This window comes from Xiphophorus couchianus, chromosome 13 (assembly GCF_001444195.1).
Source record: "Xiphophorus couchianus chromosome 13, X_couchianus-1.0, whole genome shotgun sequence".
Classification (NCBI taxonomy): Eukaryota; Metazoa; Chordata; class Actinopteri; order Cyprinodontiformes; family Poeciliidae; genus Xiphophorus; species Xiphophorus couchianus.
In genome coordinates, this window is record NC_040240.1 from 19,967,550 (window position 1) to 19,992,084 (window position 24,535).

Consider the following 24,535-nt stretch of genomic DNA (forward strand, 5'->3'; position numbering starts at 1 on the left):
ATTAATGTAATTTTTTAAAATTAATTTTTACTTACAGCTCATTAAAACATGGTATTTAAGATGAATATATTAAATCAGAGCATTAAAAACAATACTTTTAATCTAAAAAAATTAGCCTCATGGCGACGCATATTAAAATTTATTGAATATAATTACATGATGCTCCTTTGTAGCTTTAAGGTGCCACTCAAGTCGAGCTTTTATTTTGAAGGCCAATGTGACCCGACGAATAGCGGAAGTAGTTCTCTGGTAGCAGCAAAAGCTAAGCGAACAAAGTTTTGTTTCCCTTTGTCCTTCCAATGTGCCTATTCTGTCGGTTTTTCAGCGGAGCCACGGGGTTTTCTTTAAATTGTGTTTGAAAATTTTCTTTTTGACTTTTGTTTATTTTTATTTTTTACATTATTCTTACTTTTCTTTTTCCCCCGACAGCTAAGCCTGTTAGCTAGACGGAAATAGGAAACGGAGTCAGAGGCGGTTTCATGGAGAACAGGCTGTTTCTGACGTTTGAGGACAGAAAAGTTCCTGTTGTGATTTTGTGAAAACCTCAGACGATCTCGACGTTGGGAAGAAGATAACTAGCAAAGATGGAGGAAGCAGCATATGGTGAGTAGAGGGCCTTGCAGATTGATGGTGATTATCTTCTGCTACTTCCGTTCGTTAACATTTTACTAACAACGATACAGACAGGGCATTTGTGGAGCATATTTCAACTACAAGACAATTTAAAGAGATTTAAATGATGAAAACATAAAAAGGAGTGGCGTTAAAAAGGAAAGCAAAGAAAATATGTAACACATACTAAAATTAAGTACGAGTGTTAAATAAATCAGTCGAAAACAACTGAAAACAAATAGGTTTTTAGCCTAAGTTTAAAAGAAGCTCAGGGTTTCATTAGTCTTACATTTTTGTATGCTTGTTCCATAATAGATAAACATAGAAGCTGAATGCTGCTTCTCCATGTTTATTTCTGGTTCTGGGGATGCAAAGCAGAAACAGAAGACCTGAGAGGTCTTGGAAGGTTGCTACGACAACAGCAGCAGATATTTAATGTATTTTAGTGCTAACCTATTCTGTGTTTTATACACTAGCAAACGTATTTTAAAGTCTATTCTCTGAGCTAGAGGGAGCCAGTGTAGAACTGGGGTGATGTGCTCTGTCTTCCTGGTTTTAGTCAGAACAACAGCAGCAGCGCTCTGGATGAGCTCCAGCTGTCTGACATTAGATCTGTGAAGACGCTGTGGTAGCAATTAATGCGACTAAAGACAAATACATGAATGAGTTTCTCTAGATCTCATTTTTATATTAGTCTTTAAATCTTAGAAATGTTCTTCAGGCTGACTTTGTAATTGTCTTCATGCTTTTCTCAAAGTTCAGGTCCATCGTTACACCCAGATGTCAGACCTTAAAGCTGCAGGTTGACTCTTGCTCATCCCTCTTTAGATCCAAATATAATTACTTCCATTTTGTTTCTGCATAGATGAGAAAAGTTATTCCATACCCACGCTTCAGTGATTTATAAGTCATGATATAGAGCTGTGTATCATCTGCAAAGTTAATATTAGCACTGGCACTGCTTGAGTGCCAGTGGTTCACTATGGTTCATCATGGCATGAAGAGAGTGAAGCTATTTCAGAATGCGTGTTCACTGAGCTAGCTGTAGCTTCAATAGCTACCTTAGCTTCATTAGTGTTTAGCCATTGAGAAAACAAGACACTTAGCTTGTTTTTAGGAATATTTTAGGTTGCTTATTGGTAAGACGGTGAAGGAAAGAGCTCATGTTACCAAAGTATTGCTGATTAAACGACTTATTGGAATGGAGTTTGAATCATTAATAGCCTGAGCTTCATTTGGAACAGTTTTAAACATCAACAATGCAAAAGCTCAATAAAATGCCCAATAAAACACTTAAATTGTTTACCGCAGCCTAATTTACCCCTGCCCAGACACAGCATAGTAGTTCAGTTAGGGAATTTTAGGGAAGCTTAGTGAAGCTACAGGAGATTTTCCTAATAGTGGCGCTGGCAGGATACAAACTGCAGCTAAAATCTTTTTCTCAACTCCAGGCTGCTCTCCTGCTGTGGTAACAAATGCAGATATCTTTCAGTTAGCAGCATATTGTTTTGTTGAAGTGATTATCTCATGGCATCTGATGCTCACATGAAACTTCTCTGGTGCTTCATTCACATAGTTCGACCTTCTGTGTTCCCCTGAATATTGTCACCAGGGAACATCAGGATAATTTAGCTTTACATCTTGTTAATCAAATTAGAATAGTCCATGTCTGCCTATTTAAGCATCTTTAAATATATTTCTTGCTCCACCCTTAAGCCATATGTTAATATAACAATTTATATAAGAGCCATTTCCTATAACTTGTCTGTTTTTTTGTTTCTTGCAGATGTACATCAGCTGATAGTGATTAAAGAGGAGGAGAAGTGGAAGTCAGACCAGGAGGACCAGAAGCCTCCACAGGTTAAAGAGGAACAGGAGGGGAAAAAGATCACTGAGTTAATATTTAATCCGGTTCCTGTGAAAAGTGAAGATGAGGAAGAGAAACCTCAGCTCCCAGAGCTTCATCACAACCAAACCAAGGAAATCAGAGACTTTGTTGGACCAGAACCAGATCAACAATTAGAATCAGATGGTGAAGATGAAACTTCTGATTCTTCTTCAGAGTCCTCAGAGACGGACGTCAGTGATGGAAACTGGGAGGACAGCAGTGAAGCTCAGGCAGGTTTGGGCTTTGGAACCAATAACACAGGTCCAGTTTGTGAGAAAGGCAAAGAATTACATCGCTGCTCTGAGTGTAATAAAACATTCATCTGTAGACAGCATTTGTTAGAACACAACAGGATCCACACTGGAGAAAAACCGTTTAGTTGCTCCGTCTGTGACAAAAGCTTTCTTTCAAAAGGAAAACTAAATAAACACAAAATGACACACAGTAGGGAAAGGCCTTACCCCTGCTCAATCTGCAGCCAAAGTTTCAAGTACAGATCAAATCTAGCTGCTCACATGAGCTGTCACTCTGAAGAAAAACCTTATTGCTGTTCTGTCTGTAAGGCAGCTTTCCACAGAAAATATAGTTTTGAGATGCACACAATGACCCACACTGGAGAAAAACCTTTCAGTTGCTCTGTCTGTAAGGTGGCTTTCCTGAGGAAAAACAGTTTAGTGGAGCACACAAAAACCCATACTGGAGAGAAACCTTTCAGTTGCTCTGTGTGTAATGTGGCTTTTGCAAGGAAAAGCAGTTTAGTGGAACATACAAGACTCCATACTGGAGAAAAACCTTTCAGCTGTTCTGTTTGTAAGGCGGCTTTCTACAGGAAACGCGGTTTAGTGAGCCACACAAGAAACCACACTGGAGAGAAACCTTACAGCTGCTCCATCTGTAGCAGAGCTTTTAATACTCAGGGAAACTTACAAAAACACCAAATCATGCACACAGAGAAAAGACCTTACATATGTTCTGTGTGTAATGCAGGATTCAAAACTAAAAGGCATTTAGGAGAACACACAAAAACCCACTCAAACGAATCCCCTCATTGCTGCTCGCTCTGTGGCCAACGCTTCAAGTGTAAGTCCTATCTGTCTACTCACATGAGCCGTCATAAAGGAGAAAAACGACACAGTTGCTCTGTCTGTAAAGCTGAGTTTCTGTTCAAAAACAGTTTAGTGTTGCACACAAGAATCCACACTGGAGAGAAACCTTACAGCTGTTCTGTCTGTAAGGCAACATTCAAGTGGAGACACACATTCAGGAACCACATGAGAACCCACACTGGAGAGAAACCTTACAGCTGTTCTGTCTGTAAGGCAACATTCAAGTGGAGACACACATTCAGGAACCACACAAGAATATGTGTAAAGGCTAGCTGAGTGAAGTTTGTTGTAACTGAGTGTTCATTGTAACTACTGTTAAGGTTATGTGCTTTTATTTTAGTAATTTTGCCCAGGTTCTTATTAACAATGAGGTTTTTACCTTAATTTAACTGCCCACTCAAATGTTTAGCACATTTTGGGTCTCTATATCTCAATATAAGGAGTGCCTAACTTAGCTTAACCTGATTGAGCCATCTCTGCCGCTTGGTTGAGGTACAATATGCTAAAGAAATCCACTAGAGGGCACTGTTTCTTTAAATAGTATTCTTCTTCTTCCCCTCTCCAACCAGGAAGTCAGAAACACAAAAATCTGTCACAAATATCGACTGGTTGTGGTAAAACTTTGAAAGGTAGAAATAGTTTTCTGGCATATGATAGTGTTATAGATCTTACTAAACAGAATTATGTTACTTGATACCACCTAAAAAGCTAAATTAAAGGTCTAATAATTTTTTTAAAATATGCTTGGCCAAACGGTTGATTTGTCACTTTATGGTAAATGTAGCAAATTAAGCTAATGTGGTTAACATTACATTTTTTTGCTATATAATCAAAAGTCATTTTCATCTATTGGTGTAAATATGAAACAATAAGTGTTATTACAATGTTATACACTAAGAATAATTATAACATTATCTTACAAAATAATTTTTGTGACTTTCTGAGTTGATATTAGCAAATATGGTAAAATTTTAGAATAAATGTGGGGAAATCATAATTTTTACAACTACTAACTAATTTTAACTTTTCAACCACCACTAGATGGACGCTAAATCCTTCTATGGTGTGAGGCCACGCACTCTTCTCGCCCTTGTACCAGAAAATCCTCAAGAATCTGATGGTGATCTGAGCAATGATGACCAAATAGAAGATCCTGATTATCAGCCCACACAAGCAGATGATACTGGAGACAGCTCTTTTGAATCCCTGGTTGAAGAGGAGGCTCCCTCAAAAAGCAGATCTTCTACACAGCCACCTCGTAAAAAGAGCAGGAAAGGGAAACGCACACTAAAAACTGTTCCCTTGGAGCAGCCAAATGACAACGCCGACCCAAGTTCCACCCCAGGTCCCAACAAAAGCACAAGAAGAATCTGGAAGCAGGAAGACATTGATGAGTTCCAGGTTCTTAATTCAAAATTTGAACCCCCTGAAGCTGTACCCTCACCCTTCCAGTATTTCAAAATGCTCTTCACTGATGAGATGATTGAACATATTGCACATCACACCAATTTGTACTCTGCTCAAGAGTTGGGGGATCCAATCAAGACTAGCCCTGAAGAGATAGAGCATTTCCTAGCGATCCTTCTTTTTATGGGTGTTTTCAATTTCCCGTCACTGGAGGACTACTGGCACCATGAATCACGCTTCGACCTGATCACTGACATCATGCCAAGGAGGAGATTCCAGCTGTTACGGCGATACATTCATTTCAATGATAATCAGCAGTGCAGTGAGAGTCGGGACAGATTTTACAAAATCCGTCCCCTTTTTGAAATGCTTCGTGAGCAGTGTCTCCTGATACCATCCACTCACAAGCACAGTGTCGATGAGGTCATGGTAGCATATAAAGGCACAAGAGCTGGTACCCTCCGCCAGTACATCGCCAACAAGCCAGACAAGTGGGGCTTTAAATTATTCTGTAGAGCAAGTTCATCCGGCATCATCCACGACTTGCTGCTTTATCAAGGGGCATCCACGTTCTTCAATGTTGCTCTCAGTGAAGAGGAGCAGGCCCTGCCTCTGGGAGCAAAAGTGGTGACAACGCTCTGCAAAACCATAAAAGAGCCCCAGATGTCTGTTGTCTTTTGTGACCACTTCTTTACAAGTTTCAACTTGGTTCAGTACCTGCACACTGCCCTTGGTGTCAAGTGCATCGGCACCGTACGACCAAACCGCACTGGTGGAGCTCCATTGATGACAGACAAAGACCTGATTAAAAGGGGGCGTGGGGCCTGTGACTTTAGGGCTGCTGAAGGGGTTCTTGCAGTGAAGTGGTTCGATAACAAATGTGTCAACTTGCTTAGTAATGCCTGTGGGATCATGCCCTTTTCAACAGTGAAACGCTGGAGCAAAGAGTCCCGCGCAAAGATCACCATCCCGTGCCCATCACTCATCTCTGCCTACAATGAGCATATGGGAGGAATCGATCTGTCTGACATGCTAGTACACCTGTACAAGACCCCGGCCAAGTCAAGGAGATGGTATTTTCCCCTGTTTGGATACATCCTGGACCTCTGCATTGCAAATTCCTGGCTACTCTACAAAAGGGACAGCAGCCTCCTGAATGAGAAACCCATGTCTCTCAAACGGTTCCGCCTCGCAGTTGCCCACAGTTTGAACCAGTTCAATAAGCCAGCATCCAAAGTTGGCCGACCATCTTCCAGCTCTCCACCACCTGAGAAGACAGGCTACATCCCAAGACCATCACGACCAAAACCACAAACAGATGTGCGCTATGACAACGTGGGACACTGGCCTCTTCACTGTGAAAAGCGAGGGAGATGCAATCTGTGTCCAAAGGGAGTGTCCAGGTGGAAATGTGAGAAATGCAATGTCTTCCTGTGTTTGAATGCAAACCAGGAGTGCTTTAAGTTTTATCACCAGAGGTAAAGTGCATCTAATGCACAAAAAGAATGCTGTTCTGCAAACACATAGATGAGGTTGGAAATGTGATGTTTTAATATGTTTGGTAATATTTTTCTGTGTTTGCCATGTTTTTTCAAAGTTTAAATGAAAACAAGTAACACTAGTTCAATCAATCCTCCAGACACGTGACACTTGTGTCCCAAAATACATGATGTTGCACCAAAACAGAAAAGGTGTGCTGAGATATAAAAGCAACAAATGTTTCTATTGTTCTGCAGTATTTTCTTTTCCATTTTGAATGTAAAAATTGATATTTTGCACTGTTGCCTATAATCAGAAGTGGATTGAATGTGAGAATTTTGTGCTGTTGCACTTTAATACAGATACAGTCAAGATGGGAAAATTAAAAATGCAATATTTCCTTGTTCGACGCAATGTTTTCCTTGGTTGAAATTAAAACCAGTGTTTTGTGGCATTTTGACAGAAATAAACTGTATCCAATGCCCCAGACATTTTTTGTTGGTTATTTCTTTATAAATTAGCATTTTATTTTAATTTATCTACTGTACTTGGTATTTTTATTACGTCATGTACTTAAACCATTAAGTGACATCTCAACTGTTTGGTAGAGATCAATATTTTAAAAACCACAGTTGGAAAAAAAATTTGATTGTGTATATGAGTCACCCCAGGGTAAAAGAAATGCAAAGAAATAAATGTTCACAGGTTTTTTTCTTGGTGTGGTTGTTAAAGGGTTAAAGGAAATTTTTTTAAAAAGTTCTTGTTAAGGTAGCCATGGTAACGGAAAAGGTTAACCGCAAAACTGAAAAAGGATAAAAGGAAACTAAATTTTTGTTTGTCGATAAGGAACAATGTCAGTAACTTTGATTTTAGTTTGAACAATTTGAGATTTTTAAAGAAAAATCTGTGATTCCTGTTTTAATGGAAATAATTCTACTAATGTAATGAGTTATTCAGAACAAGAGACAGAGAAACTATTACTTGTTCTTTTCTAGCCTTTGTGTTGGTAGATGAATGATTTCAATAAATAATTTAACCATCATTTCAGGCCTCACGATTGGCTGGATGCTACATTATAACTATTCTCTGAATTTCTTCTCACACTAGTTTGTTTTTGTAATTTTGTTTTTGCTTAGAGTGGGTCTAAAACTCTGTTGTAGACTGTTGGCTTCCACATATTTTAAAATAAATCTTTATTGCCACAATAGAAAGAGCAGAGAGGAGACATTAGAGACCATCAGCAGGATGATGGTCTCCTCTGGTAAGGAAAGATTATAACTGAGAAAAAGATAAAAGATCAAGCGCAGGGAGTGTATAGTGTAGTCTACATTTAGACATTTAAAAAAATAAAATTCTGATGTTATTTGAGCACTGTGTTATTTATGATCGTAAAGGCAGCACATATAGTCTATTCAGTAGTTATCTTAATTTAGCTTTTGTTTATTTCCATGGCGTCGCTTTCTATGATGTGTCTAATTACCCTGTTACTTTGTCACTTCTATTTCATTTTGTGTGCCAAGCTGCAGTGATGTTAGCAATGTATTACTTGGTAATGTGCTACTAAACCAACCCCTTGTTTTTGTAATGAGTAATATGACACGTTAATATTTTCAATACCGACTTAAAGTCACTGTGCGTGACCATTTTTGTCATTTTATCATAGTAAATAATATATATTTAATTTTCATCTTGAATATAGATTAATGCAAGTCTTGTGTAAGATTAAAGTGCGGTTCTAATCAAGCTTTTATTTTGAAGCCCAATGTGACGAATAACGGAAGTAGTTGTCTCCTAGCCTCAAACTTCAGTTGGTCTTCGGAGGCGCCGACGTGGTTTTAAATTGTTTATGTTGCAGCAACGTTCTTGCGTTCCTCTGTAGTCCGCTAATTCCGGGAATAAATTGAATCGTCTTTAATTCAAGTGTAAAAGTTGTTTTCCCTGTTGCTTTTCACATACAGTATTTAAAAAAACAAATCTTTATTGATACAATAGAAAGAACAAAGTCGGAACAGGGTTTTTACAGAAATTTAAAAATTACTCTCATCCCCACTCCAAAATATTTTTGTTCGCTTTGTAGAGAGAATAGGGAGACCATCTGTAGCTTAGATTTAGACATTTTTTAGTTTTTTTTTCTTTTCGGATATGATTTGACTTTAATGTTATTTGTGTTTGTAAATGCAGCAGATATAGGTCATTCAATGTTTATGTTGATTAATTTGGCACATTTGACTTGTGTTTATGCCATCAAATTAAGGCTTATTTCCTTTTGAAAATAATTTATTGACAAATGTTTATCCAGATTTCAAAGTAAATCTGGTAATTACCATCTTAAAAGTGAAGCAACTCAACTTGAACTTTTGTCAAACCAATTGGCTGGTTTTAAGTAAACTGTGAATTTTTTACTTTCTAGTTTTCTTTTCTTGTATTGCTGTATTGCTTTGTTTTAAGGATTTTTAAAATTGCTTAATGATTTTTACTGCCATTTTGTGTAGACTTTTGCTTTTTGTATGAAAATAAATTTTATACAAATAAATAAAATACATAAATGAAATTTACTTATTTTATGGCGGGGTCATTGGTAACCTCATAGGAACACACAATCTCATTTATTGAATAAAACTTTAAATACTGAGTAGCTTTAAGATGCTTTAAATTTATAAAATAGACGTGTTAAGCCACATTCCGTACCAGTAGGTGGCGGTATTGCTTAATAAATGTTTCTTTCCATCCGCCAATAAAAATAAAGAAAAAAAGCTTTTATTTTGAATGCCTCCGTGACCCGACGAATAGCGGAAGTAGTTGTCTCCTAGCAGCGAGTTTTGATTCCTTTCATTATTTTTAATGTACAATTTTCTTGTGTTGGCTTCCCGATTATATTAAAACGCATCATTAAGTCCACCGTGAATTTATATTAGTTGTGAAGTTTTGCTTTAGTTTTATCTATTTCCTCCCCGTAGGTTTAGCCTAGCCTGTTAGCTGGAAGGACACGGGAATGCAGCGAGTCAGAGAAAGTTTGGTGATTTATAAAGAGAGAAACGTTTCTAGTTTTATTTTGTGAAAATCTCAGAAGGTCTCAGCGTCGGAGAGAAAACGATTAACAAATGGAGGAACCAGCACATGGTGAGTAGATGGACTCAGTTCGGTGGTGATTATCTTCTGCTGCACCGTTTACTACCAATGATTCAGGTGTTTGTGGAGCACATTTCATTACATTTGCTTAAAAATGTTCCACAAACACCTGAATCATTGTTAGTAAGTGCTTTACATTATGAAAACATAAAAAAGAGCACATTAGAGTGGAATAATAAAGACTAAAATTCATATTAGTGTCATAAATAGAGCAATTAATTGCATTTGAAGCAAATTGTGTTGTTAGCCTTGATTTAAATTAATCCAGGGTTTCAGTTTTCTGGAACTTTGTTCCACATTTATAGAGCATAAAAAAACTGAGTGTTGCTTCTTCTGGTTCTAGTGATTTAGAGAGACTAGAATATAGTTGATTTGTGGAGCACATTTCAGCAACAACACAATTCCACGTTCTTTGCATGATGAAAACATAAAAAACTGAGTAAATAAAAGTTTAAATACATGGTAAAATGAAGTATTAATGCATCATGGATGTTGAAGAATTTTCTGATTGCATATGATTCTCACAAGCTGTGCAGGAGCAATGTTTACAAGTTCAAACTTCTCTATTTCTCAAAGTTATGTCACAAGTGAACATTAAAAAAAATCAAGTTTTAACTTTTGAGTTAGAATATTCCATGCCTGCATCTCAATACATCGTCATAAATAGTCTTTTCCCCACCCTGAGGCCCTACATTTGATATGAGAGCCATTTTCTGTAGGTTCTCTGTTTGTGTTTCCTGTAGACGTCCAGCAGCTGGTGGGGATCAAAGAGGAGGAGAACTGGAGTCCCAAACCAGACCAGGAGGACCAGAAGCCTCCACAGATTAAAGAAGAGCAGGAGGAGAATGACATCACCGAGTTAAAATTCAATCCAGTTCCTGTGAAAAGTGAAGATGATGAAGAGAAACCTCGGATCCCAGAGCTTCATCACAGCCAAACTGAGAAAAACAGAGACCTTGTAGGACCAGAACCAGATCAATGTTTAAAATCAGTTTGTAGCAAAGCTGTTACTTTAAAAAGTTATTTACAAAAACACACAAAAATACATGCAGAGGAAAAACTTTGCACATGTTCTGTATGTAATGCAGGTTTTAAAACTAAAAACATTTTAGTAGAACACACAATAACTCATGTTAGCGAAAGGCCTTTCAGCTGCTCAGTCTGCAGCCAAAGCTTCAAATGCAGGTCACATCTATCTGCTCAAATGCGTGGTAATACCGGAAACAAGCCTTACAGCTGCTTGGTCTGTGGAAAGACCTTTGCTTACCTTACAAGCCTAAAATGTCACCTCAGACGTCACACAGGAGAAAATCCGTAGAGCTGCTCCGTCTGTACAGCGAAGTTCATATGGAAAAACATTTCAGAACCACGCAAGAATACATATGGATGAAAACCGTCCAGTTGCACGGACTGCGGTCAAAGACTCAGCTAGACTGATGTGAAGAATAAGCTGTCCACTTTTCAGCTTCTCTGTCTAAAATGTTTCTTTACTCCCAGGAAAACACTGGACCTTCAGCTGAAGAGAAGCTGTGTAACTATAAAACATTTATTGTAATAGGAACTAAAGATGATGACATGATTTGATTGTCTTGGTTTGAATTTAATCTTCACTCAATTGGACCCAGTATAAGGAAATTTTAAAAGTAAAATCAAGAACATAATGGTCAGCCCTGAGCATCCTCTTTATGACACTGCGATACAACAACGGAGTCTCTTCAATTAAAAAATACTTCATTAACCCCAGACAGAAAGCAAATGGCTTTTTAAAAAAATCACTCCTGGAAGGTTAAGGAAGATAAAAACCTCTAATCTGGCAACTGCTATTTATAAATTGAAACAGCTCAACTTGAGTTTCTCTTAATTATTTGTTTTCTTTTAAAGGACCCAATGAAGTCCATTAATTTTTTTGTGAGAAGACTTTTTTTTTTTTACTCCTTTCTTTCTTTTTTTGTCTTAATTTTGATGACTTTGGGTATAATAACATTTGTCTAGAATAAAAACATAATTAATTTAGAGTTGGAGAATAATTGCTCCCAAAAAGTAAATTCAATGTTTATAATACAGGGTCATTCTAAGATGCTGTGGATTCGTTTTTTTACTCAGTAGTTTATTTTTCATGTTTCATTTATTTCAGTACTTTAATTCACAGAAAAAAACACATATAGAAAAAATAAACATAAAATGTTTTCAACCTTTATTTCTTTTATAATTTTTAGAACAATGAAAACATTTTAAGACAGAAATGTGGGTTTATTAAGTTGATTGCTTTATACTTCCGTAAAGGTTATTTTCGAGAGGTATCTTTAATCTAACAGCTCCTGCGTATCTTTAAAGTGCGGTTCAGATCGAGCTTTTATTCTGAAGGCCAACATCATCCGACGAACAGCGGAAGTAGTTGTCTCCTAGCAGCAGAAGCTAGGCGAACGAATCTTGTTTCCTTTTCCAGTGTAAAATGTAACTTCATTCGTTTTTACGAGAATATTTAAATGTATCCTTAAAGCCGAGGTGATTTTACATCAACTGTGAAGTTTTATATATTTTTTTGTTTTATCTGAATTTCCTACCGGTAGTTTTAGCTTAGCTTGTTAGCTGGAAGCAGATAGGAAAACAGCGAGTCAGAGGAAGTTTGATGGAGAACAGACTGATTGTTATGATTATGGAGAGAAACGTTTCTGTTGTGTTTTTATAAAATAAAAAAACATCTCAGAAGACAACTGACAGAGATGGAGGAAGCAGTTTATGGTGAGTAGGTGGACTATCAGTTTGACTGTGATTACCTTCGTCTGTTCCCGTTTTAACATTTTACTAAAAGCCACACAAGACAAAACATGTTAATTTGTGGAGAACATTTCAGCAACAAGACGACTCAAAGTGCTTTAAATGATTAAAACATAAAAATAAGTATATTACAGTGACATAATTACAGCTAAGTAAAGAGAGGTTTGAATAAAGATAAAAGTGTTATAAATAGATAATGAAAGGCAACTGTAAACATGTTTCAGCCTCCATTTATAGGAACTCAGTGTTTTACAGTTTTCTGGAAGTTTGTCATATTATCCACCCATCAGTTTATGACATAAAAATCAGGCACATTTTTGTTGCTACACATAAGATCATGCACAGCTGCAGTGATATAAGAATCAATGCACCAACAATTGGAGCTAATTTTCCTGCCTGTTTTATCTTCGGTCTCCATGTAGTGCGTGTGGATCGCTGTATCACATCTCCAATGTGGGATGATAAAGCCCTGGTTCTTTGTGATTCTGGTTGTTGATCTTTTACAATAGTTGTAGGTCACAAGTGAACACCTGGATGATCGAGTTTTACATGTTATCAGAATAGTTCATGCCTGCATTTTGATGCATTTTTACATATAATTTCACATTACATTATTACTATGACATTTATTTTGAGAGAGATGTGTCTTTTACAGACGTCCAGGATCTGATGGTGATCAAAGAGGAGAAGAACTGGAGTCCCAGACCAGACCAGGAGGACCAGAAGTCTCCACAGATTAAAGAGGAACAGGAGGAGGATGACATCACTGAGTTTATATTCAATCCTGTGAAGAGTGAAGATGATGAAGAGAAACCTCAAGTTCACCTTCCAGAGCTTCATCATAACCAAACTGAGGAAAGCGAAGACTTTGTTGGACCAGAACCAGATCAACATTTAGAATCAGATGTTGAAGATAAAACTTCTGATTCTTCTTCAGAGTCCTCAGAGACGGATGTCAGTGATGGAAACTGGGAGGAAAGCAGTGAAGCTCAGTATGGTTTGGGGTCTGGAACCAATAACACAGATTCAGTTTGTGAGAGAGATAAAAAGTTACATCGCTGCTCTGAGTGCAGTAAAACGTTCAGTCGCAGACGATATTTGTTAGAACACAAAAGAATCCACACTGGAGAAAAACCCTACAGCTGCTCTATCTGTGACAAAACCTTTACATGGAAACAATCTTTGACTCTACACATGAGGACACACAGTGAAGAAAAACCTTTCAGCTGCTTTGTTTGTACCAAAGCTTTTACTTCCAAAGCTAATTTAAAAGAACATACAAAAGTCCACACTCAGCATAGACCTTGCAGATGTCCTATTTGTAACGCAGCTTTTAAAAGGAAGAACAATTTAATCGAACATATAAGAATCCACACTGGAGAGAAGCCTTACAGCTGTCCTGTCTGTAGCAAAGCTTTTACTTCTAAGGGAAATTTACAAAAGCACACAAAAATACATGCAGAAGAAAGACCTTACATATGTTCCGTGTGTAATGCAGGTTTTAAGAGTAAAAACACTTTAGTAGAACACACAAGAACGCACACTGGGGAGAAGCCTTTCAGTTGCTCGGTCTGCGGCCGAAGCTTTAGTTGTAGGTCACATCTAACTTTTCACATTAGAGGTCATACAGAAGAAAAACCTTACAGCTGCTCGGTCTGTAAGGCGGCTTTCAAAAGGAAACGCACTTTAGTGGAACACACAAGAACCCACACTGGAGAGAAACCTTACACCTGCTCAGTGTGTGGTAAGAGCTTCGCTCACTGTTTAAGTCTAACATGTCACATGAGACGTCACACAGGAGAAAAACCGTACAGCTGCTCCGTCTGTAAGGCATCATACATGTGGAAAAGTGCGTTTGTAAAACACACAAAAACACACACAGGTGAGCAACCTCTCAGCTCCACAGACTGTGGTTGAAGTGGAGTGAAGCAGTGGGACAGACAAACTCCTCTAACAAAATGTTATAAACTGATTCAGTGGACTGGATGGAAGTGATTCAAAGTTAATCTCTCATGAATCCACCTGATTCTTTGCTGCTTCTGGAAAATTATGTCCTGGAAAGAATGAAGATTCTTGATGTAGTGAATCATTGACAACTGAGCAATTTTTTAAAAAATGCTAAATTTAAGTGTCTTTGTATTTGTTTATTTATGTGTAAAAATTATGAGAAATGGGGAAAAGTTGTGAAGTATGCATTAGCAAAGCAAAATATTTTATTTAAAAAAATAACAGCAATCTCATTTCATGTTACTTTGTGAAGTGAAAGAAAAGAGGGGGAAAAGCTGCAACTGCACTGGAGCAAGAAAAGCAATTTATAAACTCAGCCTTGCATTGGGACTCGTTGAAGTATATTTTAAATTTAATCTATTAAAAGAAAAATTCATTATGATTTTTTTACAAGTTCTTGTTTTCTGTTTTTATTCATTTAAACGTAATGCTAACACATTGCTTCTAAAGTCAAACTCTAATTATAGTGTTCATGTGTAAAATTTAACAGTTCCATCAGCTACACAAATCATTATAACAAATGTTTCATTACTAAACTATTGGAAAATGTATTTAAGAGAAATCTCTGCATGATCAATTATTCACCCTCTTGGCCTCAAGATGGCGCTGTGACATCATCATATGTCTCCACACTATCATCATTTTTTTTGTTTGGGATTCCTCCTTATATAAACATTTTAGTTTTTCAAATAAAGCTAACTTTAGTTTCAGGCTATTTAAGAAAGTTGTGGACATTTTGTACATGGTGCCTTTACTATTTAGGTTTTTAAATATATTGAAAAGAAATCCAATAATGTTTGTTCAATAGACGTTTCTTTAAAAATTACAGTTGGATAAAATTGATCCTGTATAAGTAGACATGAACTGGACCTTTTGGGCTTTTTAAATGCATTAAGATAACATTTGTTGAGAATTTGTGCTATGTGAATGTGGCTGCATCTAATGAAATTAGACGATTATCAAAACAATAATTCACGAGGAGTAGAAAGGATGCTTTATGGATGCAGAGGACCACAGAGAGAGGAAGAGGAAGTTCAAGCTGTCTCTCCCATCAGTCATAATGAGCAAGGATCAGAACTTCAACATCTAATCAGACAGACATTTAAAGAAAAGCGACAAAAGCAAACAAAGTGGATTAGCACAACTTGACAACAACAGATGGTGTCATCCAGAACATGCTACTGTGGAATATCGTCTCCTCAGTGGAGAAATAGAGCTGTTGACACATCATGACCGTCATGAAACTCTTATTCAGCAACAATGTCTTCAGTCAGAGGCTTCTTCAGATTTGCTGCAAGCCTGACAGCTACCAGAGATCCTTTCTGCCAAAAGCATCACCATCCACAACTCTCTGAAGATGCCTGGATGATAAGAGTTAATGCAGTATTTAATTGTTCTTTTGGATGAAAAAAGCATTTTTTAATTGAATTGAAACGGGTCATATTTATCACCCTTTATCAAAGAAACAGTTGGGGTCAAAAAACGCTCCTTTCTATATGTTATATGTTGATTCCCGTTAGACTCGGCTTCAACTGATATGTCTGCGTATAATTATAGGTGGTCCATGTAACATTACGTGAAATGGAAAGTGAGTTTTAATTTCTAATTCAGATCAAGCTTTTATTTTGAAGTCCAGTACGACCTGAAATCCAACGGAAGTGATTGCCTCCTAGCAACATGGCCTCCGTCATCAACGTTTCGTTTCCCCTCTTTTAATAAGTGACAATTACACTTTAGTAGTCTGTCGAGTATAATATAAACATTTCATAGTATTAAAACTTTTTCACCGCCGATATGAGAGATTTTTGCTGTTAATTTTCCACACAGAAGTACTGGAAGCGTCAAGCGTTAGCTTAGCATGTTAGCCGGAAACGGACGTATTTTTTTTCTGAAGTAGTTTAAGAAAAGTTTTAACTTCGATTGTGTGAAAACCTTAGAAAGTCTCGACTTTGGAGAAAACACAGAAGATACGGAGGAACCGACCCAGAGTGAGGAGACGGACTTTAGGTGTGAAGGTGATTTTCTTCCTTGCCGTTCTTTAAATGTTTACATGCCGCCAATGACTGGTTTACTCCTCAACAAAACAAAAAAAACACCAGTTACCTTTAAAACTGAAATAAAGTAACGCTCACTGTAAAATCCCGATCTGGAATTGGTTGCATAGATAAAATAATCGTTATAAAATGCAGATTTTAAAAACTGCACACAGGTTAGTCCGGTTTCCCGAGTTGTTAAGCGCGACAAAAGGAAAATATTACAACTTCCTTAATTTGGTTGTGCAATAATGTGAAAGTTCCTTCAGATCTTCAAAATTAGATCAGCTACAGTGAATGTGTTTGTGATGCAACATAATCAAAGGTGGGTAGTAAATAATTAAATTTGCTCAATTACATTTATTTGAGTAACATTTTGTAATAAATAAATGAATAAACTCTTTTTGGTGTAGTTTTACTACACCATACTTTTTACTTTTATTTGGGTAGTGTTATTGTGAAGTATCACTACTCACACTTGAGTGAAATTGTCTGAATACTTTACTCACTGTAAGTAACTTCACTTAATGAAAGATAAAGATTTTAACCAATAATGCAGCAGATACGAAACTGTTTGTTGAAGTGAGACCTCCTGTTTGTAGACAAGCTTTGTTTTTCCATCGTTATTTATCTGCTGAGCCTTTCGTAGATCATGAAGATACACTAAAAACTTTATACTATCAATGGAAATATTTAACATATATACATTACTTATCGGAAGTATTAGTTGAAGTAGTTTATATTGAAAAGATTTGATTAGAGAAACGGTACCTTCAGTCAGAGGCTTCTTCAGATTTGCTGCAACACAGACCTCTACAAGAGATCTCTCCTGCCAACAGCCACCACTATCTACAACAACTCTTGTATGTGTTTAAATTAATTTGAGTTACAGCAACATTTAATTTCCTTTTGGGATCCATAAAGCATTTTTGAATTTGAATTTATACCTTTTGCATATTTGTTTGCAATTATGTTATTGAAATTTTTTTTTCATTTTATTCTATAAATATCAGAATTTGCACATAACTATGAAATTATTTTCAAATATTTAATCAGATGTTATGGTCAGTTACTTAATATCCAAGTTTCCTTTTTATGAAATAGTTTTTTACAGTTACTTTAGTGACTTCTCTGATGTCTAAGTTTTACTTGAGTACAAATGGGGTGAAGTAGTGCTACTCTTAGTGAAGTACAATTTTTCGGTACTGAATCCATTATGTGTTTTCTGCAGACGTCCAGCAGCTGATGGAGACTAAAGAGGAGGAGAACTGGAGTCAGGACCTGGAGGACCAAAAACCTCCACAGATTAAAGAGGAGCAGGAGGAGAATGAGATCACTCAGACAACATTCAGTCCTGTTCCCATGAAGAGTGAAGAAGATGATGAGAAGCCTCAGTTCTCAGAGCTTCATCACAACCAAAATGAGAAAAACAGACACTCTGTGAAACCAGATGAATGTTTGAAGTCTGACGACAAAGACAGAGATTCCTCAGAGACGGACATAAGTGATGGAAACTGGGAGGAGAGCGGTGAAGCTCAGTCAGGTTTGGGGTCTGGGCCAAATAAAACGCTTGGTGCTTCTGGAAAGATTAAAGATGATGAAAATCACAGTCAAACTGTGAAGAACAGAAACTCTGTAGAACCCAATGAATGTTCAAAATCAGATGTTGAAGATGAAACTTCTGATTCTTCTTCAGAGTCTTCAGAGACGGACGTCAGTGATGGAAACTGGGAAGAGAGCAGTGAAGCCCAGTCAGGTTTAAACTCCACTACCAATAGGGAGTCCTGTGGACGTTTCAGCTGCTCTGAATGTAGTAAAACCTTCACTCGGAGACAGTATTTATCAGAACACCAGAGAATCCACACAGGAGTGAAACCCTTCAGCTGCTCCGTCTGCAGCAGAGCTTTTAGATGGAAAAATGGGTTAGTGCGACACATGAAATCCCACAGTGGAGAAAAACCTTTTAGCTGCTCAGACTGTGACAAAACTTTTTCTTCTAAGAAGAATTTGATGGAACACACCAAGGTTCACTCAGGGGAAAAACCTTACACCTGCTCTGTCTGTAATGCATCTTTTAAGAGATCACACACCTTAAAGGAACACAAAACAACCCACACTGGAGAGAAACCTTACAAATGCTCAATCTGCAACCAAAGCTTCAGGTACCGGTCCTACCTAATCGTTCACGTGAGAAATCACAAAGAAGAAAAACCGTTCAGCTGTTCCACCTGTAAAGCAACATTCAAACGGAAACTCACTTTAGAGGAACACATCAGAACCCACACTGGAGAGAAACCTTACAGCTGCTCGCTGTGCAGTAACAGCTATGTCCGCTATATAAGCCTGTCTCGCCACATGAGGTGTCACACAGGAGAGAAACCATACAGCTGCTCCACCTGTCAGGCCACGTTCAGGTGGAGACAAGCGTTCGTGGCCCACACAAAGATCCATCCAGTGATTTAACCTTTTACCTGCTCAGGGCGTTTTGGCCCATCTGAGCCTCCCAAAACACAATCAGGGCTCTTTAATCTGTTGAAATATTGTATTTTTATTGTTGGGGCATTTGATAGTCATGTGTGCGGTGCCGATAAGCCAATGGCAACTTACCTTTTAAACCATGATGATGTTGATACTAGTTGAGTGGTTTATTGATCATGAGCCTGTTTTATTTTACGTTTTTCTTCTATCAAAGTTGACATTGCTGTTGTTCAAAGTTGCTTATTTAACTCTTTCACTTCTCTGTCGATTTTAATTGGAGCTAGAAGCTCACAGAAGAGTTTAAGTTATGGTTTTACTTAATTTTCCAAACTGTTTTGGACTCCATGGACCTTCTTTAAGATTCAGCAAACATTATCCACCTTTCCACCATTTTTTGTCTACCTCAAAACACAGAAATGTAACAATTTTACCTTATTGTTAAGGTAAAAACATAAAAATGTTTGTACCTTAACAATAAGGTAAAAACAATATCATGTTGGCTGCATAAAAATGGGCCAACATGAGTCAATTAAATAGAAAATTTAACTCAGCAACTTGTACGATTATTTATTTTTTTAAACAAAAATGTATGTTTTTTCTCTATAGGTCAGTTCAACAGAAACTTACTTCTGTTATTTAAAGTATTAAGTGGCAGATGAGAGAATAAAATCCTAATAGTAACAGGGATGGCAGGCTAAACTCGTTCATTTAGTCCAAAAACTGAGGAGGAAAAGACTCAAAAACTGCAGCTGAGTAACTAGAATTTAGCTTCTATGCACCGCAGATCTGGAACAAACTTCCAGAAAACTATGAAGCAGCCGAAACACTGCATTCCTTTAAATCAAGATTAAAACAGAGTGATGGATTATTCTAACGATGGCACTTGAAAAAATGTTATGTCTGTTTTTTGGTTTTCAAAACTGTTGGCTGTATGATGTGTTTATTATGTTTTTATGACTGAACTGCTGTGCTGCTGCAATGCGCTCCGCAAATAAACTTGATTGATTAAGGTATGAATAGAGCATCTTCTCTATGAGGTGGTGTTTATGAATGTTTTATTGTTAAAACATACCCAGTGTAGACATGAAAAAGTAATTTAAATTTGCCTCCATCTGAAATTGAGCTGACAGTTTCATACTTAGTGTCAATATAGTTGCATTTGTTTAAGTAAATCTGCAACACAGATGTAACTTCAGTCAATTTAAAAAACAGTAAATAAAAATCAAATAAGTCAAAAAGATATGATATCAGTAACAAAACCTGAGGATACCATGAAGAATAAAATAGGTTTAAGTGAAATAAAATTTTCTACTAAAGGTCAATAGAAACAAAAATTGGTGCTTTACCGCCACCTTGTGGTTGCAGGCTTGCATTACATCCACTTGGAAGTACTTCTTGTGTTTGGAAAGTTTATATACTGTATATATATATAACTATAACTAAAATGTAAAATTGCGGTATTTGTAGAGAAGATAAAGCACTTAAGCAACTAAAGTGGACTCAGGGTTGGAGACTCGTGGGCAAAAGTATTCAGGATGGGATAATATAGGATGAAGTGTCATGTTCATATTTTAAGTCTTTATTATGACTAGGTCCGTCATGTCTCATTCTTTTTAAACTGGCCAACATTGTTGTACTTTGACGTGAATCTGTATTAAAAATGTCACACTAATTAGACACTTCTGATCCTCTGGTCCACACGGGCTTCAGATCTATAAATAAATTAGATTATAGAAAAGTTAATTTATTTTACTAACACAATTTATTTAATATTTAGATACATACCTTAAAATCTTAATTAGGAAACCAATTCCTTTGCGTATATATTTTCAAAATGACATTTTAATTTGACAAATGAGCCTCATATAATCGTATATTATAATTTATTGAATAAGACTGTAGAGAATGTTTACTTTGTCTCATTACATTCTCCTTAAACTGACCCAAAATTTTATACTCTGGCATAAATCTACAGTATATCATAGGTTCGCGTTTATATGTAGTTCGTAGCTACCTTTATTTTGAAGCACGAAGTCACTACCGGAAGTGGCAGAAGCTATGTAAACAATGTGCAGCTTATTTAGCGTCTCTCGTGAATCGGGGTTGGGCCAATCGTCGGAATATCCTAACTATGCCTTGTTTACGTTATTTATTTTTTCATCTTCTTTGCGAAGTTTTGTTTGAGCTGAATTTTCCTCCCGGAAATAACGGAAACGTCGAGTGTTAGCTTAGCCTGTTAGCTTTACACAGATAGTATTACAGAGCGCAGCGAGTCAGAGACGGATGAACAGACTGTTTCTGAAGGAGTTTACGGAGATAATAGTTTCTGCTGTGATTGAGTGAAAACCGCAGCTTTGGAGAAAATACGACTAACAGAGATGGAGGAAACGACACAGAGTGAGCAGATGGACTCTGACTGTGATGGTGATTATCTTCTTCTGCGGCTCTTTAAATGTTTGCATTCCACCAATGAAAACAGCACAAATAGAAAAGATGATTTTCCACCGTTTCGGATCGCTCAGAGTGACGTCATAACCTGCATCTGGATGCATAAATAAGATAACGTAATAAGACATTGATTTACAAATGTGTGCATCCAGTCAGATGGGGCGGTAAAGATGACTAAATCAGTTTTAGATCCCATTTTAAAACATCACTATGACTAGAAAAAAAAACAATCACACGTTTTTACATTGACTTTTTAAAAATCACAATCAGTGATTTACTTGGAGCCTATTATAAAAGAAATGTACTAATAATCTTGGCAGATTTAATTTTGGAATGACCCAGAAGTTTCCCAAAAGATAAATGACAGGAGTATTTAATGTAAAATAATGAACAACCTTTCAACATTTTTAAGCCTAACTGCTTCTGAATAAACAAATGAAACATAATACAATTAATCTATTTTATTAGTGTAAGAAAAGGTAATTAAAGCTGCAGCATGTAATGTTTATTGTTTTTTTTTTTTACATATTTATCACAATGTTGTGACAATATAACATGAGATAGATAATCAATTGCTTCCTGAGCATCTTTTGCCATCTGAAGAAATCTAGCGCTCCTGACCAAAAACAACCAATTAAAATCAGGAGGAGGGACTTAGTCCTGTCAATCAAGCTCAGGTACTTGGTGCTCAATCTACTAATGGTGGAGAAACAACTGACAGTTTCAGGAAAACCATTTATCTGCCATCATCGGTGGCTATGCTAACTAGCCTTAATATGCATGACAGGTTCTACTAGCTTCAGCAGAGTGCAAGGGAGAGGGAGATTAGCAGCACCACACAGGTGTTGATTGACAGCACTAAGACCCTCCTCCTGGTTCTGATTGGTTGTTTCTAGTTAGCACAGGGAGAAAGCAAAGACAAATTTTTCAAAGATTATCTGTCTCATGCTATAGTGTCATCACTGATAGTTTCAACAAATATGTTAAAAAAAGTTTTTTTTATAAAAGTTACATTCTGCAGCTTTAACTGCATTTACCTTTGCAAGAAGTGACCAGGATTCTAATAATAGAATATTGCAGGTATCATGCTGCATTGAGACCAAAGGTGACATATTGGTGGTTTGATCAGTAACATAATTAACCATGATGGAAAATAGCTCCTCTACAGAACTTCAAAACTAGATTAGTTGTGGAATCAGAGGTTGAGGGCCGTTTCCTGTAACTTGTTTTGTTTCTTGCAGATGTCCAGAAGGTGGTGGTGATCAAAGAGGAGCTTTCTGCTGAGGAGGAGATCTGGAGTCCCAGACTGAATCAGGAGGAAAAGAAGCCTCTGCAGATTAAAGAGGAGCAGGAGGAGAATGAGATTATAAAGTTTATATTCAATCCTCTCACTGCGAAGAGTGAAGATGAAGAGAAACCTCTGCTCTTAGAGCTTCATCACAGCCAAACTGAGGGGAACAGAGACTCTGTTGGACCAGAACCAGACCAATATGTAGAATCAGATGTTGAAGATAAAAATGTGGGTTTGTCTTCAGATTCCTCAGAGATGGAGGTCAGTGATGAAAACGGGGAGGAGATCAGTGAAACTCAGGCAGGTTTTGGATCTGGGAAAATTAAAAAAGTTCTCGTTGGTGAAAGAGGTTTCAGCCCTGGTCCTCTGGAGAGTGAAGATGATGAAGAGAAAGCTCAGCTTCATCATGGCAAAACCGAGGAGAACAGAGAGTCTGTGGAACCAGATGAATGTTTAGAATCAGATCCTGAAGACAAAACTTCTGATTCAGAGACCGACGTCAGTGATGGACACTGGGAGGAGAGTGTTCAAACACAATTAGTGACCAATAGTGAGTCCTCTGGTCGTTTCAGCTGCTCTGAATGTAGTAAAACCTTCACTCGCAGACGATATTTATCAGAACACCAGAGAATCCACACAGGAGTGAAACCCTTCAGCTGCTCCGTCTGCAGCAGAGCTTTTAGATGGAAAAATGGATTAGTGAGACACATGAAATCTCACAGTGGAGAAAAACCTTTTAGCTGCTCAGACTGTGACAAAACTTTTTCTTCTAAGAAGAATTTGATGGAACACACAAAGGTTCACTCAGGGGAAAAACCTTACACTTGTTCCATCTGTAACACATCTTTTAAGAGAGCACACACCTTAAAAGACCACATCAGAACGCACACTGGAGAGAGACCTCATAAGTGCTCGATCTGCAACCAAAGCTTCAGATACCGGTCTTATCTAGTTGTTCATATAAGAGGTCATGCAGAAGAAAAACTGTTCAGCTGTCCTACCTGTAAAGCAACGTTCAAACGGAAAATCACTTTAGAGGAACACATCAGAACCCACACTGGAGAGAAACCTTACAGCTGCTCACTGTGCAGTAAAAGCTACGTCCGCTATATAAGCCTGTCTCGCCACATGAGGTGTCACACAGGGGAGAAACCGTACAGCTGCTCCACCTGTCAGGCCACGTTCAGGTGGAGACATGCCTTCGTGAATCACACAAAGATCCATCCAGCGATTTAACCTCTCAGCTGCAAAGCGTCAGTCGGTCTCTGACATTGGAGATGTGAAAAACGAAGAACACCTTCCAGCTGGTCTGTTGGCAAAACAGCTTTTCAAAGAACCTAAACTCTGTAGGACAACATTGAAAGTAAATATAAAGAGAAGCTGTTCAATTGTAAAAACTTTTTGTATACAAATCTAGTTATAAAAATGTAGTTGTATTGCAATGAATTAAATTGTTCTGGACTGAATGTAACTCTTAAAATTGTTGTGAATTGGCGCCATTTAAAGCAACTGAATTGTTCTCACTGTTCTGTAGCTAAAGAAAATCTGCTGAGATGTTTGGAGATCTTCCTGGGTTCAAACTCATTAATTCTTGTTAGTAAAAATCAGTAATGCAGAAAGGAAAACCACGTCTACTATATATGTCATGTGTGACTTAGTTGTATGCATTAAATATATAGCCTACAATAAACATTTGTGTTCTGAATCTCATGTTTGATTTTAAGAACATAAAACATGTTCAGATTTGAAGTCTTCAAGGCACAGTCAAAATATTTCTATAAGTTCCAGTAATAAAGGGCTGAAGATCACAGGGTGAACTTTCTTTACTGGATTAAAATTCAACAGCTTTCCGGCCTTGTGCTAACAGGAATGGCAGTTT

The 24,535-nt window shown here is 37.3% G+C and overlaps 4 protein-coding genes across 4 annotated transcripts; all 4 read left to right on the forward strand.

Moving 5' to 3' along the window:
* Positions 1-229: 229 nt before the first annotated feature.
* On the forward strand, positions 230-8,407 carry LOC114155657 (piggyBac transposable element-derived protein 2-like). Its single transcript, XM_028035648.1, has 3 exons — positions 230-603; positions 2,399-2,730; positions 4,648-8,407. The coding sequence occupies exons 1-3, from the start codon at positions 585-587 to the stop codon at positions 6,493-6,495; spliced, it is 2,199 nt and encodes a 732-aa protein (XP_027891449.1). The 5' UTR covers positions 230-584; the 3' UTR covers positions 6,496-8,407.
* A 3,401-nt stretch (positions 8,408-11,808) lies between these two features.
* Positions 11,809-15,211, forward strand: LOC114155666 (zinc finger protein OZF-like). Its single transcript, XM_028035660.1, has 2 exons — positions 11,809-12,363; positions 13,055-15,211. Exons 1-2 carry the CDS (start codon positions 12,345-12,347, stop codon positions 14,314-14,316), a joined length of 1,281 nt encoding a protein of 426 aa, XP_027891461.1. The 5' UTR covers positions 11,809-12,344; the 3' UTR covers positions 14,317-15,211.
* An 872-nt stretch (positions 15,212-16,083) lies between these two features.
* LOC114156214 (zinc finger protein 80-like) lies at positions 16,084-19,934 on the forward strand. Its single transcript, XM_028036504.1, has 3 exons — positions 16,084-16,101; positions 16,304-16,421; positions 17,671-19,934. The coding sequence occupies exons 1-3, from the start codon at positions 16,084-16,086 to the stop codon at positions 18,900-18,902; spliced, it is 1,368 nt and encodes a 455-aa protein (XP_027892305.1). The 3' UTR covers positions 18,903-19,934.
* Positions 19,935-20,963: 1,029 nt separating this feature from the next.
* On the forward strand, positions 20,964-24,361 carry LOC114155664 (zinc finger protein 32-like). Its single transcript, XM_028035654.1, has 2 exons — positions 20,964-21,341; positions 22,607-24,361. Exons 1-2 carry the CDS (start codon positions 21,296-21,298, stop codon positions 23,890-23,892), a joined length of 1,332 nt encoding a protein of 443 aa, XP_027891455.1. The 5' UTR covers positions 20,964-21,295; the 3' UTR covers positions 23,893-24,361.
* Positions 24,362-24,535: the final 174 nt, after the last annotated feature.